Source organism: Bos mutus, chromosome 6, assembly GCF_027580195.1.
Source record: "Bos mutus isolate GX-2022 chromosome 6, NWIPB_WYAK_1.1, whole genome shotgun sequence".
Lineage (NCBI taxonomy): Eukaryota > Metazoa > Chordata > Mammalia > Artiodactyla > Bovidae > Bos > Bos mutus.
The window spans coordinates 92,681,265-92,697,027 of record NC_091622.1 but is presented as its reverse complement, the minus strand read 5'-3'; the positions used below and the strand labels follow the sequence as shown (position 1 = coordinate 92,697,027).

General features: G+C 41.3%; 1 protein-coding gene across 2 annotated transcripts in view; it reads right to left on the bottom strand.

Annotated features, from left to right (window-relative positions):
* FRAS1 (Fraser extracellular matrix complex subunit 1) overlaps nt 1-15,763 on the bottom strand; it is a 534,238-nt gene that overhangs the window by 276,922 nt on the left and 241,553 nt on the right. For both annotated transcript variants that reach the window (XM_070372561.1, XM_070372562.1), the window contains 2 exons: nt 14,880-15,023; nt 13,279-13,413 (listed from right to left, as the gene is read on the bottom strand). In XM_070372561.1, coding sequence (XP_070228662.1) covers nt 13,279-13,413; nt 14,880-15,023 — 279 coding nt within the window. The remainder of the gene's footprint in view (nt 1-13,278; nt 13,414-14,879; nt 15,024-15,763) is intronic.

The window sequence follows — 15,763 nt, the reverse complement described above, 5'->3', positions numbered from 1 at the left end:
AATAGCCTGGCACAGGCTAATGATGAAAAGGGGCCATGAGTGGATAAGAATGACTAATTCAACTTCCTTCATATAAATCTCCAAAATAAGTATAAATAAGTTAATAAACAAGATTACAGCAAAAAAAATAAAAAAAAATTTTTTTTGACCATACCTTAGGGCATGTAGGATCTTAGTTCCCTGACCAGCAATCAAATCTATGAACCTTGCACTGGAAGCTCAGAGTCTTACCCACTGGACTGCCAGGGAAGTCCCAAGATTACATTTTGATAAATCAAACTGACAAATGTAATTAGAATTGTAATGCCTAGTGTTGACAGAGGTAGTGGGAGATAAGCACTTTCATGCCTTTCTAGGAGGAGTGCAAATGAAAACTTCTTTAAAAGAGAGTAATATATTGCTGCTGCTGCTAAGTTGCTTCAGTCGTGTCCGACTCTGTGCGACCCCATGGACTGCAGCCCACCAGGCCCCTCCGTCCATGGGATTTTCCAGGCAAGAGTACTGGAGTGGGTTGCTATTGCCTTCTCTGGAGTAATATGTTAATATGTATCAAAAGATTAAATATGTGCACATCTATACTTGGACCCATTGTCTAATAATTTACTTTAATCAAATATATTTGAGTCTGTGCTTAGTCACTCAGACATGTACAACTCTTTGCGACCCCATGGAATGCAGCCCTCCAGGCTCCTCTGTCCATGGGATTCTCCAGGCAAGAATACTGGAGTGGGTTGCCATGTCCTCCTTCAGGAATCTTCCTAATCCAGGGATTGAACTCAGCTGCTCCACATTGCAGGCAGATTCTTTAACCACAATTCTATTAAAAATATTTACATTGTGGTTATTTATGATAATAGAAAAATTAGGAAGAAATGTCAAACAACAGAGGATTAGCTCAATGAATTCTTGCAGAGCCACAGATCAAAAGTTATACAACAGGTTTCAAAAGACACTGTAGAAGGATGATAAATAACATGGGAAAAGCCAGCCATAAAACTATATAGATAGTGTGACTTTACTTTTGAAAAAATAAATTCATCTGTATGTGTGTGTGTGCACAACACACAAAAACTACATAAATTAGGAAGGCATTCACCAAATTACTAACAGCCATGATTTGGGAGAGCTTGAGTCAGGGATTTTCACAGATTTTATGCACCTTGAATTTTACTGACTTTATTAGATGAATTCATTTGGTGCTTACAGAAAAAAATTACTAAAGGAGAAAAAAAATCCTGCAGTCGTTTCCTCTAAGGCACAAGTGAGTAAATAGGTAGTTAATCTATTAACCACATTCATGATACAGCTGAATGATTCACCCATCTTGGGTAACGTATTTATATTTTTAGCAGGGTCTTCCATAGGCAGAGAGCTTGAATGGAAGGAGCAACTTTCCAGCTGAAGGAGGCTTCGGTAAATCCACATGGAGAGAGATTTACAAGCAGGCTGGCTCTTCAAAGGCACATAAGTCAGAGGATGAAGGCAGACGTTCCTTTCACCAGTAACACTCCTCAGGTTGTCTTTTCTGTCTGCTGCTCCTATACCTGTCCTCCTAAATCTACAACCCAGCACACCCTGAAGATTTTCAAATGCAGTGACCACCTACGCTGGACTTGACAGCCAAAGGGAATTCTCAGATTGCACTCATCCACGGTGACCACTGGCAACTGTGAACTCCCTGGGGTTTTCTTCAGCCCGCTAAATTAAACGGATACCGATTTTTCTAGCAATACCTTGAGTCTACTTGTCTATAAAAACTAAACAGCCAAAGGAGGGACCCACCAGGCCGTATCAAGCTTTCAATGGTGCCCAGACTTCCTGGCCACACTTGTGCACCCTGCTCAGAACTGGGTGGCGATTAGTGTGGAGGCACTGGGTTACCTGTGGGTGGCATAAAAGGGAGGCGAGGGCGGAACATGGAGGGTGCTGGTGGTGGGGGATGGGGAAGAGAGAGAAGGAATGTACAAACATATGCCGTACAGTCTAGCTGAAATAACTGAGAACCCTAGGAACTGGGCGGAAAGCCAGAAGACTTGTCACTACTTTGTAATCCATAGCTGAAATATTTGAGGGTTCAGATGTGTCAGGAAGAATGGGATCTGTCTGGAAGATAAACTCCCTTGTACTTGCGGCGGGCTTTCTCTGCTGGTATGTGATACGTCTGTTCCATCATCTGTCTTTGGCCTGCACAGCAAAGTCCTATAAGCAGCACAGACAAATGCCAAAGAGTCTGTTGAAGCCTGATAAAGCAGAGGTCCCAGGCAAAGTACCACCAGCTGCTTTTTCCTTCCTCTCTCAATTTATCATTTACAAGAATGTACAGAGAGGGAGGGGATTTGGAATACCACTGTCATCTGCTTCACTGGGTCTAGCTTACTCAGGAAAAGAACATTCTAGAAGGACAATCCTATTGCCCTCCCTTCTGAGTGGTTTAAAATACCCCATGGATACCAACCAAGTTCCAGGGACAAGTTTTTTTTTTTTTTTAAAGAATTACCGTTTCAACTAGAGGTCAGTATCACTGATGAACATAGATGCAAAAATCCTCAATAAAATTCTAGCAAACAGAATCCAACAACATATTAAAAAGATCATACATCATGACCAAGTGTGATTTATCCCAGGGATGCAAGGATTCTTCAATGTTCACAAAGCAGTCAATGTGATTCACCGTATTAACAAATTAAAAGATAAAAACCATATGATTATCTCAGTAGGTGCAGAGAAAGCCTTTGACAAAATTCAACACTCATTTATGATAAAAAATCTCCAGAAAGCAGGCATAGAAGGAATACACCTCAACATAATAAAAGCCATATACAACAAACATACAGCAAATATTATCCTCAATGGTGAAAAATTGAAAGCATTTCTTCCAAAATGTCAAGAGTCAGACACAACTGAGTGACTGAACTGAACTGAACTTCCAAAATCAGGAACAAGACAAGGGTGCCCACTCTCACCACTACTATTCAACATAGTTTTGGAAGTCCTAGCCACAGCAATCAGAAAAGAAAAAGAAATAAAAGGAAACATATTGGAAAAGAAGAAGTAAAACTCTCACTGTTTGCAGGTGACATGATCCTCTATATAGAAAACCCTAAAGGCACCACCAGAAAATTACTAGAGCTAATAAATGCATACAGTAAAGTTGCAGGATACAAAATTAATACACATAAATTCCTTGCATTCCTATACACTAACAATGAGAAAACAGAGAAATTAAGGAAACAATCCCATTCACCATTGCAATGAAAACAATAAAACACTGAGGAATAAATTTATCTAAGGAAACAAAAGACTTATATGTAGAAAACTATACAACACTGAAGAAAGAAATCAAAGATGACACAAATAGATGGAGAAATATACCATATTCCTGGACTGGAAGAATCAATATAGTGAAAATGAGTATACTACCCAAAGCAATCTAGAGATTAAATGCAATCCCTATCAAGCTACCAATGGTATTATTCACAGAATTAGAGTAAATAACTTCACAATTTGTATGGAAACACAAAAAGCCTTGAATAGCAAAAGCAATCTAGAGAAAGAAGAATGGAACTGGAGGAATCTATCTGCCTGACTTCAGACTATACTACAAAGCTACAGTCATCAAGACAGTATGGTACTGGTACAAAGACAGAAATACAGGTCAATGGAACAAAACAGAAAGCCCAGAGATAAATCCACGCATCTATGGACACCTTATCTTTGCCAAAGAAGGCAAAAATATACACTGGAGAAAAGACAATGTCTTTAACAAGTGGTGCTGGGAAAACTGGTCAACCACCTGTAAAAGTATGACACTAGATCACTTTTTAACACCATACACAAAAATAAACTCAACATGTATTAAAGACCCAAATGTAAGACCAGAAGCTATAAAACTCTTAGAGGAAAACATAGGCAGAACACTCTCTGACATGAATCACAGCAAGATCCTCTATGACCCACCTCCCAGAGTAATGGAAATAAAAACAAAAATAAACAAATAGGACCTAGTTGAACTTAAAGGCTTTTGCACAATGAAGGAACCTATAAGCAAGGGGAAAAGGCAGCCTTCAGAATGGGAGAAAATAATAGCAAACGAAGCAACTGACAAAGAATTAATCTCCAAAATATACAAGCAGTTCATGCAGCTCAATACCAGAAAAATAAATGACCCAATGAAAAAATGGGCCAAAGAACTAAACAGACATTTCTCCAAAGAAGACATACAGATGGCTAACAAACACATGAAAAAATGCTCAACATCACTAATTATCAGAGAAATGCAAGTCAAAACCACAATGAGGTACCATCTCATGCCAGTCAGAATGGCTGCCATCAAAAAATCTACAAACAATAAATGCTGGAGAGAGTGTGGAGAAAAGGGAACCCTCTTACACACCCTTTCCTTAAAAAACTGAAAATAGAGCTGCCATATGACCCAGCAATCCCACTGCTGGGCATACACACCGAGGAAACCAGAATTGAAAGAGACACATGTACCCCAGTGTTCACTGCAGCACTGTTTACAATAGCTAGGACATATAAGCAACCTAGATGTCCATTGGCAGAAAAATGGATAAGGAAGTTGTGGTACATATATATAATAAAATGTTACTCAGCTCTAAAAAAACACATTTGAATCAGTTCTAGTGAGGTAGATGAAACTGGAGCCTATTATACAGAGTGAAGTAAGCCAGAAAGAAAAATACCAATACAGTATGCTATGCTATGCTATGCTAAGTCACTTCAGTCATGTCTGACTCTGTGTGACGCCATAGATGGCAGCCCACCAGGCTCCCCTGTCCCTGAGATTCTCCAGGCAAGAACACTGGAGTGGGTCCAATACAGTATATTAATGCATATATGTAATTTAGAAAGATGGTAATGACAACCCTATATGCAAGACAGCAAAAGAGACACAGATATAAAGAACAGACTTTTGGACTCTGTGGGAGAAGGCGAGGGTGGGATGATTTGAGAGAATAGCATTGAAACATGTATATTACCATATGTAAAATAGATGACCAGTCAAACATGAAACAAGGCCCTCAAACCCGGTGCACTGGGACAACCCAGAGGGATGGGATGGGGAGGGATAGGGGAGGGGGGTTCGGGACAGGGGGACACATGTACCCCCATGGATGACTCATGTCAATGTATGGCAAAAACCACCACAATATTGTAAAGTAATTAGCCTCCAATCAAAATAAATAAATTAATTAAAAAAAATAAAGAAATATCACGAGACATTGGGAAAAAAAAAAAAGAAGCCATATGTAAAATAGATGACCAGTGCCAGTTCAATGAATGAAGCAGGGAACTCAAAGCTGGTGCTCTGGGACAACCCAGAGGGATGGGATGGGGAGGGAGGTAAGAGGGAGGTTCAGGATAGTGGGACATATGTACACCCATGGCTGATTCATGTCGATGTATGGCAAAAACCACCACAATATTATAAAGTAATTAGCCTCCAATTAAAATAAATTAATTAATTAAACAAAAAGAATCACCATTTCAGCACTCACAAGGCACCCAGTTATCTTAGAGAAGAGTCAAATGAAGACAAGAAAAAGAGGGGTGGGGAAAAAATAAGATTCTGTAATTTTCCTGAGGCCATGCCTAGTTAGAAACTGCTGACAGGGAGTAAATAATAGAAGCTAAATGGAAGTCAGGTTACCAGGAAGCCAGAGTCTAGGCATGCCTATACACTCTTCTATTTTCTCTTCTGTGCAGTGGTTTAAAAAATTTTTTTTTCAATCAAAAATTGTTGCAAAGTGTCTTATATGTACTTAGCATTGTGGGGAATTCAGAAGGATAAGATCTGCCCTTGCCTCAATAATCACTCACTTTCTACAATAGACTTTTAAACTGTATAGCACTGAAAGCAATGGATTTATATAGTGGTAACTATTTGAAGCAATGTATTTACTTATTTAATGACACTCTTCTCCAGTTGAGAAGCTAATCCTGAACCATAGGGTGGCTTTTTGTCACTTCACTGTAGTCTCCTAGTGCCTGGGACATGGAAGAGCCTAAGCAAATACTTGTTGCATAAACAGAGTGGAGGAGACGGGACTATCACTTGAAGCAGTATATATATATATCCTTACAAGATATTCAGCAGCTAATCGAGAAATCATAATTGCTGTAGAATACCAGATGTTTGAACATGCATATGATGTTCCCAGGTAGTGCTAGAGGTAAAGAACCCACCTGCCAATGCAGGAAAAGTAAGAAACACAGGTTCGATCCCTGGGTCGGGAAGATCCCCTGGAGGAGGGCATGGCAACCCACTCCAGTATTCTTGCCTGGAGAATTCCACAGACAAAGGAGCCTGGTGGGCTACTGTCCATAGAGTCACAAAGAGTCAGACACGACTGAAGCGACTTAGTATGCACGATGTAAAAAGCAGAACAAAGTGAGTGAAGACACAGTGGCAGAATGTGCTGAGCCCCAGACTGAATGAGTGATCTAGGAGTGAAAAATGGGGACTGACCCTCCAACTCTGGAAGGTGTGGAGGGACCATGGAGGATATCAGCTTCACAATGGCTACACCAACAGAACAGGAAGGAACCCACGTTCTAGAGGATTTCAGGACAGCAGTTCATAAATGCCTTTGCCAAGAGGTTCATCCTGAGTACGGCAGGCTAGGCTCAGCCACGTAGAGAATATAATGCCAAGACCCAGCAAGTACTGCTTTGCACCTGGTTCTCAGAGGTCAGCGCTGCTGCTACTGCTAAGTCGCTTCAGTCGTGTCCAACTCTAAGCAACCCCATAGACGGCAGCCCACCAGGCTCCCCCTCCCTGGGATTCTCCAGGCAAGAACACTGGAGTGGGTTGCCATTTCCTTCTCCAATGCATGAAAGTGAAAAGTGAAAGTGAAGTCGCTCAGTCGTGTCTGACCCTCAGCGACTCCATGGACTGCAGCCTTCCAGCCTCCTCCGTCCATGGGATTTTCTAGGCGAGAGTACTGGAGTGGGGTGCCATTGCCTTTTCCAGGGTCAGTGCTACGTGTCCACAAATTCCAACAAATAATTAACTTTAGACGTTCTTCCATTCAAATTACAACTTCTAAATCTCAGCTAAGTCAGCATCGTATAAGTAAATTTTACAGGTTTTCTTTTCATAAGCTTTCCCTCTAAATGTAGCATAATACTGGTGAAGAAACAAGTCATTCTAGATTCTCATCATTTGATTGAAGCATTTAAAGAAAATGATTTTAATTTGTTGTGATGAATACAATAAACTGTTCCCTGTATTATATTTACTTCTCCATAATATACAAAAGTTATTTAAAATCAGACAGAAATGGCACAAAATCCTTTGTCTCCTAATGCAAGCTATTTGATTTGCACCTGCATAAATTGAAAAACAAAGGAATATATTTGATAAGGACAATAGTTGCCTTTTATTGTTCATGTGGGGTTTCTCAGGTGGCACTAACCTGCCTGCCAATGCAGGAGAGATAGGAGATGTGGGTTTCAATCCTGGATGGGGAAGACCCCCTGGAGGAGGGCATAGCAACACACTCGAGTATTCTTGACTGGAGTATCCCATGCATAGAGGAGCCTGGACCACTAAAATCCATAGGGTTGCAAAGAGTTGGACATGATTGAAGTGACTTAGCAAGCATGCACTGGCCACATACCATGTGTCAGTCATAATATATTTACATTTTCAGACATCTTTTCTAACCTTCATATTAATGGCTTAAAGTAAATAATATTAACCCCATTTTATAGCTGAGAAGAGATGAGGCTCAAGGTGGTTAAATGACTTGCCCAAACATACAGTAAAAAGTGGTAGCATTGAGATTCAAAATGATGCCCTCACACAAACCTAAAATCTGTTCAATTGCTTGATTCTTTAAGTTTCAAAATCTTAAGACCACACAGCAATCCTATATAGAATGAGTTACATAGGTTTCTGTGTTAGTGTTTTTATTTTTTCACATCTCTGGAAAGCAGCAGCTAACCCTGCCTTGATTGCCAGATCACTATACACAAACATGGAGCCTTATTTATCTTCATATTCTCTAGATCTTGAGCAGTGGTCAACAGAGGATAAATGGAGTTTGGGACAAGGAATGGGAAAGACGGACAATGGGAAGCAGAAATCCAAGTCTCCAAATATACATGGAGGGTTTCCAGGTGCCAGGTGTCATCCTAATTGACACATGTGAATTCACTCATTTAATCCACACAACAATGCTGTGTGGTAGACATTACTGCCTCTGCTTTAGCCACAAGCAATTGAAACACAGAGTTACAGAACAGGCTGTTTGAAGCAGCAGAGCCCAGATCGGAATCCTGGTGGTTTGTCTCCACTTGAGCAAGGCGTCACCCTCCCTCCCATCTCTGGGTCTGCAGAGTGAAGGCAGCACCTGCCAGGGGCACATACAGCTCCATCCTCCAACCTTCTGATACATATTTTAAAAATGGGCTAAATTCTACTCTTTCTCTACTCAGAGTCGACAGTCTTGAGCTATTCATTTCAAACTAATCTTCTATGGTGTGTGTTAATGTAGTTGTTCTAACTTCTTGTGGGCTCTTATATCTATGATGTATCTGCACAGTTTAACAGTCCCACCAGAGTGAGACAGAAGTTGATTGAAAAGAGGGGTGAGACAGACAAGAAAGAATGTTCTCAGGACAGGCAAGCTCAGTCTGGATCCAGATTTAGATTTAATACCAAGGTTTTTAAGAAGAGGTAATGAAACTACCACTCTGGTAGAAAGAAGACAGTAAGTCTAGGACAAGCAATACCCAACAGCCATGGTGGAAGGGTACAAGGCCACGTGGCATAGAGGGAGGGCAAACAACATCCATACAGGGGTCAAGCTTGACCATGTGGTCAGGGTTAAGAGATGGGCTGTTAGTTCCTGGAAATGGGTCACAACAGGCAAGCGGCAGGAACCACAGTAGAAACTCAATACTAGGACCTGATGTCCACAGGGTCAAAAAGGAATGTTGGACCAGATCTAGCTGGCACCAAAAGAAGTTTAGGGGTTAAGGCAGATGCCTGAGTGCCACAGCTAAAGGGTGAGTTCTGGGCATCAGGAGGGTGATTACTCCTTGGCCCTCTCTGCTGTGGGACAGAGACAACTTCCAGATTGTCTATCTCCAATTCAGATGGATATAAAGCCTGGGTGGTGTTGAGCCTTCAGGTAAAGTGATCAAAGCATTAAACTCTCAAGTTGAAGCACTGACTGGTGGGGGACACAATATGTGATTTATAATTATGTTATTCAGTTTAATCAAGCACAAGATTATAACAATAATGTGAATATATGTACACATGTACATGTTTGTAGGCATATGCATATATGTGTGTCTATATCACAAAACTCAAAGGAAAAGAAACAATGATAAAGGCCCCTAAGGATGTGGTTCTCAGGTAGGACTCAGGCCCTTCTTTTACCTCCCTCTGGTTTACTTTCTCGACTCTTTTTTGAAGAGTCATGGGTCTATGTGCCTCTTGGGTCTGCCTCGAATTTCTCATTCTGTCTCATATTCCACATGGTGAGCATGAATATTAATCAGCTAATTTCTGGTAATGAGTTCCCTCAGCACGTGTTCACTTCCTTTTGCTTTTGATGGGTCAATAAAGTGGCAATTAATGCCAGCCAGAACATAAATGATTCTGGCACAAGGATTCAATCCAGAAAAACCATAAAATGGCAGGCTTCATTTTGAAAAGTTTAGCACTTTCTGAATGAGCACTGGTTGATCAACTTCTAAGGTCGGTGGTGAAAAAACACCCAAAATGGTGCAAAGCACAAATATTGCAACAAAAAAAAATTCTGATAATGAGAAAGTTTATTTGGAAACATTATTTGGGCAATCTTACCATCAAACGAGTATATGGAAATTGATCACAAGTTTAGCCTTAATTTTTTAAGATCGTTCTCTTTCTTCTCTCTCTCCTCTTGCTTTCTTTTTTCTTCTCATTTTATGCATAAAAATGCAACCAGGCTGAACTAAAGCAAATTGGTTTAATTCCCTGGAGGGAGCATGAACAAATTTTCCCAGCAACTTTCTACTAAGGCATTTGTGTATGGGCATGTGGATGGAATGTGGAAGCAGCCAGCTACGTAAACCAGTAATCAAATGAAACATTACCCATTTCAAAGTGCCCTGAAACCACATTAACAACACCAATTAAAACACTGGGCTTGGGAGGAATGAAAGTAGCCAAAAAAAGAAAAACGTAAACACGTATGTGGGACATTTGGCCAGGGTGGAGGAGGTATGGGGGGGAAATAAAATCTAGGGGGAATTACTTCCCTTTCAAAGGCAAATCTGTTGCAAGAGTGTTAGCAGGAGGTCTCTTTGATGGGATAGAAGAAAGGAATAAAGAATACATTCAATAATTTCATCAAATTGAAATTTCAGCAGTTTACCTAAATTGCCGAACCATTAGACACTTAAAAAAGCATTCATATGCACCCACTTTAAACCTTTTCTAAAATAACCAGTAAATAGACCGGGATTGCAATAAACATTAAGAGTTCTTTTCTCTTTTGTGGCTGACACTGCTGTCAAAAAGCTGGTCCTTCAAGGGCCACCAAGGGGTAGGACATTCCTTCATCACTCAAACACTTTTTCAACAAATGTCAAACAAATCTGAACCCTTCGTGCAGCCCTTGATGTTGGGGATACAGAAATAAAGAATTCTTCCACATCTCAAAAAGCCCCCATGTCAGACTCAGAAGCCAGGATGCTTCCCTTTCTGGAATATGACTGGTTCCAGGCCCACTATCCCCACATCCACACGGCACACACAGTACCAGAGTTTCCTTTCAAGGTGGTTTCCACAGTCCTGTGGATTCTGCCCATAACCATGACCAGGAGTGGAGACGGCCAGCAGTCTCCTCCATGAGGGACTTTCACCTGGCCTTGGAGCTCATTCAGCCTGCACACCTAAAGAATACCATGCGCTGACTCTCTTTTTTTCCCAGCAGATCACTAGAATTTATTCATCTTGCACAACCAAAATTTTAGACTTGCTGAACTGCAGGAATCTTTTTTTTTTTTTTTTGCCCATGGCAATCGCCCTTCTACTCTCTGCTTCTGTCAGTTTTGTTAAGTTAGATACTTCACTATGTCATCATTGTTTAGTCACCAAAATCATGTCCGACTCTTTTTTGACCCCATGGACTGTAGCCCACCAGGCTCCTCTGTCCATGGGGATTTCCCAGGCAGGAATACTTCAGTGGGTTGCCATTTCCTTCTCCAGAGGATCATCCTGACCCAGGGATGGAACCTGGATCTCCTGCAGTGGCAGGCGGGTTCTTTACTTACCACTGAGTCATCAGGAAAACCAATATACCTCAAATAAGGGGTATTATAGAGCATCCATCCTTCTGTGACTGGCTTATTTCATTTAGTACAATGTCCCCAATTCAACCATACTGTCTAATATGGAAGATTTTCTTCTTTTTTAAGGCTGAATAATATTCCACTGCATAAACAGGCTATATTTTGTTTATCTGCTTATCCATAAGTGGACATGTAAATTGCTTTTATTACTTAGATAGCCTAGATAGCACTGGTTCTGTTTTACCATTTTCCCTCAGACTTTTCTGAAAATCTAACCAAGGACATGAAAGAAAGGAGCCTACTAGCTGATCCTCAGACTGGCCTATCTCCTGATTCCTGTAACATCCCTGCCCTTTGGCTCAGCTGCAGAATGCAGCTATCACAGTTCTCTGGGATGACACCCAAGACCCACCCTCTGGTCCATCTGCCTCCTCAGGTTTTCCTGCCACTGCACACCCTGCCTTAGGTTCTGGGCACACCTGACTCTCTCTCTTTCAAAAGACAAACTTAGGATTCTGTCCTTTTCTTTGTTCTCACCATCACACCTCCCTCTCTTTCTGCATTTAAAAAAATTCTTTATACATTTACTCTTTTACTTATAACCATGATTATAATCACTATTGAAAAAATAGTCATGTATAAAAAATAAATTAAATCATATTATGACTATTCCCACCTCCAGAGATGGTTAAGATACTAGAATTTCAACTAGATTGTAATAAAAAAATATAGAGTTAAAAATATAAACAAGGACTCCTCTGGTGGTCCAGTGGTTAAGAATCCACCTGCCAACGCAAGAGACATGGGTTCAATCCCTGGTCCAGGAAGATGTCACATGCCACAGGGCAACTAAACCCATGCGCCAGAACTAATGAAGACCAAGTCCTTTAGGGTGCAGGCTCCGCAACAAGAGAAGTCACTCCAATGAGAAGCCCAGCTGGCACATCGCAACTAAAGAGCGGCCCCGCTCATAGCAACTAGAGAAAGCCCATGAGCAGCAATGAAGACCAAACAGCCACAAAAAAAATAAATAAAATTTTAAAAACCAAAAAATAGGCAAATAAGGCTACTAAAGTAATAAATACTAATACATATGCTAAGTAGGCAGATACTAAAGTAGGAGCACACTTAAAAGCCTACTTTTATTTGTCCAAGTTTCTTGTTTCTGTTTCTCCCTAAGTGAAAGTAAAGCTTAAAAATATATAAATATAGTTCCTCTTCATTTAAGTCCTGTGTTCTTATACCATGAAGGAATCTGACTTAACAACTTTTGTTTTTTAATTTTATTTTATTTAACTTTACAATATTGTATTGGTTTTGCCATATATCAAAATGAATCTGCCACAGGTATACATGTGTTCCCCATCCTGAACCCTCCTCCCTCCTCCCTCCCCATACCATCCCTCTGGGTCGTCCCAGTGCACCAGCCCCACCTTTAAAATGACAATCTGAGCCAAAGTATTTTGTTTGTCATTGTTGAGTTGCTCAGTTGTGTCCGACTCTTTGCAACCCCAAGGACTGTACCCCACCAGGCTCCTCTGTCCATTGGATTTCCCAGCCAAGAATACTGGAGTGGGTAGCCATTCCCTTTTCCAGGGGATCTTCCTGACCCAGCTATCAGACCCAGGTCTCCTGCATTGCAGGCAGATTCTTTACCATCTGAGCCACTGGGAAGCCCGAGTCAAAGTATAATGCTCGTCAGATATTGTCCCAGGGCCCCCAGATATGCACAAAAGGACTTCTAGAAATCATATCACAACGTACATCACTAAAGCACTAATAAAATTATAAAAACACTGTTTGTCAGGTCTCTCGTCTACTGTTCTCATGCCATCAGGAATCACATTCAGAATTTCTTCTCCTACTTGAAAAGCTGCTTATAGCTCTGGTGGCCCCAGGTAGTTTGGGGGCAGGGGGTGGCTTTCTCGGTGGCCTGCCTGACCATGGCGGGTCAGGGCTTACCTGCACAGGAGTGGCGGTCTTGGTAGAAGCCGATCCCACAGGTAGACACACACTGGCCCTGCTGCATCAGCAGGGGAGGCTGGCAGGACGAGCACTCGAGCCCACTGGTGCAGGTGGAGCACTGTGGCTGGCAGGCTGGCTCGACAAGGGTGGGAGAAAGAGAAAGGGAACCTCTCATTAGTTCAAGTGCGCTGCCCTGGTGCCAGTCCCGACACAGCCCAATTCTGGAGACACAGAGAATCAGGAAGGCAGGAAAACAACTCTACCTGCCTTCATTTACACAGCATATATTTCATGCCAGGCAATGCATGAAGTGCTTTACGTATATAAACGCATTTAATCTTCACAACAAGGCTGTGAGATAGAGTATCAATCCCAATGTTACAAATGACGAGCAAGCTCATGGAGGTAAAATAACCTGCTCGAGATCAAGGTCACATGAAGCTGGCATTGGAAGCCAGGCAGTTAGGCTCAAGGGTCTTGCTCTTTTCTTATCCATTTGCCCCCAATAGCTTTCTCACTCAATCATTTACAAGAATACCCCTTATTCAGAGATATAAATAACTTCCAAGAAAGTTGAAGATTATGAATCAGGAGAGAGAGTAAGCAGAAGTGAATAACTACAAAAATAATAAAAGCAGTTGACTTTTATCGAGATCTAACAACATCCTAGACACTATTCCAGGCACTTGATGTGTACTCACACATGTAATCCTCACAATGCCTCCTAAGGAAGATACTGGAATCACCCCACTTTACAGGTAAGAATGCTGAGGTGCAGAGAGGTTATACTCACAGCCAGGGTGTAAACCTACACATTCTAAAATGGATAATTAACGCCCTGAGTTAGAGATAGGAGAAAAAGTAACTATGATTTGGCCTCAACCAAGCCAAATTCTCCCAGTAAAAGCGCCCTTTCATATGTATTATGTGATTCAGTCATGCCTGATTCTGTGTGACCCTACGGACTGTAGCCCGCCAGGCTCCTCTATCCATGGATTCTCCAGGCAAGGATATTGAAGTGGGTAGCTATTTCTTTCTCCAGGAGATCCTTCTGAACCAGGGATCGAGCCTGCATCTCTCACATCTCCTGCAGACGGATTCTCTATCAATAGTGCCACTCGGAAGCCCCACACGTACTGTAAGAATTCTGAAACGCACATGAACCCCCTCTGGATCCTCTGGTAACCCACAAGAGGTAAGGTCTGTTACCAATTATCTGTGTGATATTAAGCAAGCCAGCTCATTCTCTGGTCCACAGATTCCCCATTAGCAAAACAATAACGTTCTAGTAAGTGTTCTTGAAGGTCATGTTACCTCTGAAGTTCTATCTTGGATAAACTGATGACTATCCTTGAAAGTGAGAAATCCAGCCATGACTACCTAGTAAACATCTGACTGCCCCATCATCTCTTAATACCTCCTGGTAAGCGTGGAAACACCCATCAAATGTGAGATGGGTGTAGAGAGGTCAAGGAGCCTACGGATGACATCACCCTCTTCTCATGGCTTTTGGAAGTTGTGCATTTCCTGCACCATGATCCCATCCAGGATACCAGTGAGCCTCAGTCCCTCCCTGGGTAGTCTGCCTGGAGCCGTACCTAAACAGAGAGCACCAGCTTGGTAAAACCCAAGACCACAGCTGTGCACACATTGTCCATTCCTCAGCAACTTGGTGGGATCCTGGCAGAGGTCACAGTGGTCTGGAGACTGAGAGCAGGTCAAGCAGTCTGGGTGGCAACGAACTATGATCAAGGACAAAGAAGAGAACTCAGTAAAGACCATATAATTTCTCTTACCTCCTTCTAACAAGGGATTTATGGGGTATATGGATCTGTATAGCATATGGAGAAAACTCTGAGTGTGTATGAGAAAGGACTCCAAATAGCAAAACTGATTTCAATGTAAGATTTCAAGGAATTGCTCCTTGTCTGAAAAACACTGTGTCCAAAGTGAAGACATTAAAAACAATACCAAACTAGCCCTTTGCAGACAATTTACCACCAAGTTCAGTGATGATCCCAATGACTGGTAATGAGGTTTGAAATCTTGGAGAAAAAGAAGAAAAAAGTGGCTGTATTTTTTTTTTTAAAGAAAATAACTGTTTTTCAACAGTATAGGTTTTATGCATGAAAAGGGTTATAGAGGATCTGTAAAAAATATGGAGAAAACTCTGGGAATGAAAAAGGACTCCAAATAGCAAAATTGATTTCAATGAATTGCTCCTTGTTTGAAATACAATCACTGTGTCCCCAAAGTAAAAACATTAAAAACATTACCAAACTAGGCCTTTTCATGCTTCTGTCTCCTCCTAGAATACCTCTAGAAACAGGAATGACTAGTTCCATGATAGATGATTTAAGCAGATTCAATGATTTATAATTTCCTAGAAGTTTTTCCTAACCTTTGATGTGCATAAAGGTTAAAACATAAAACCTACACTGCTGAAAAACAGTTATTATATTCTTAAAAAAAATACGTCATT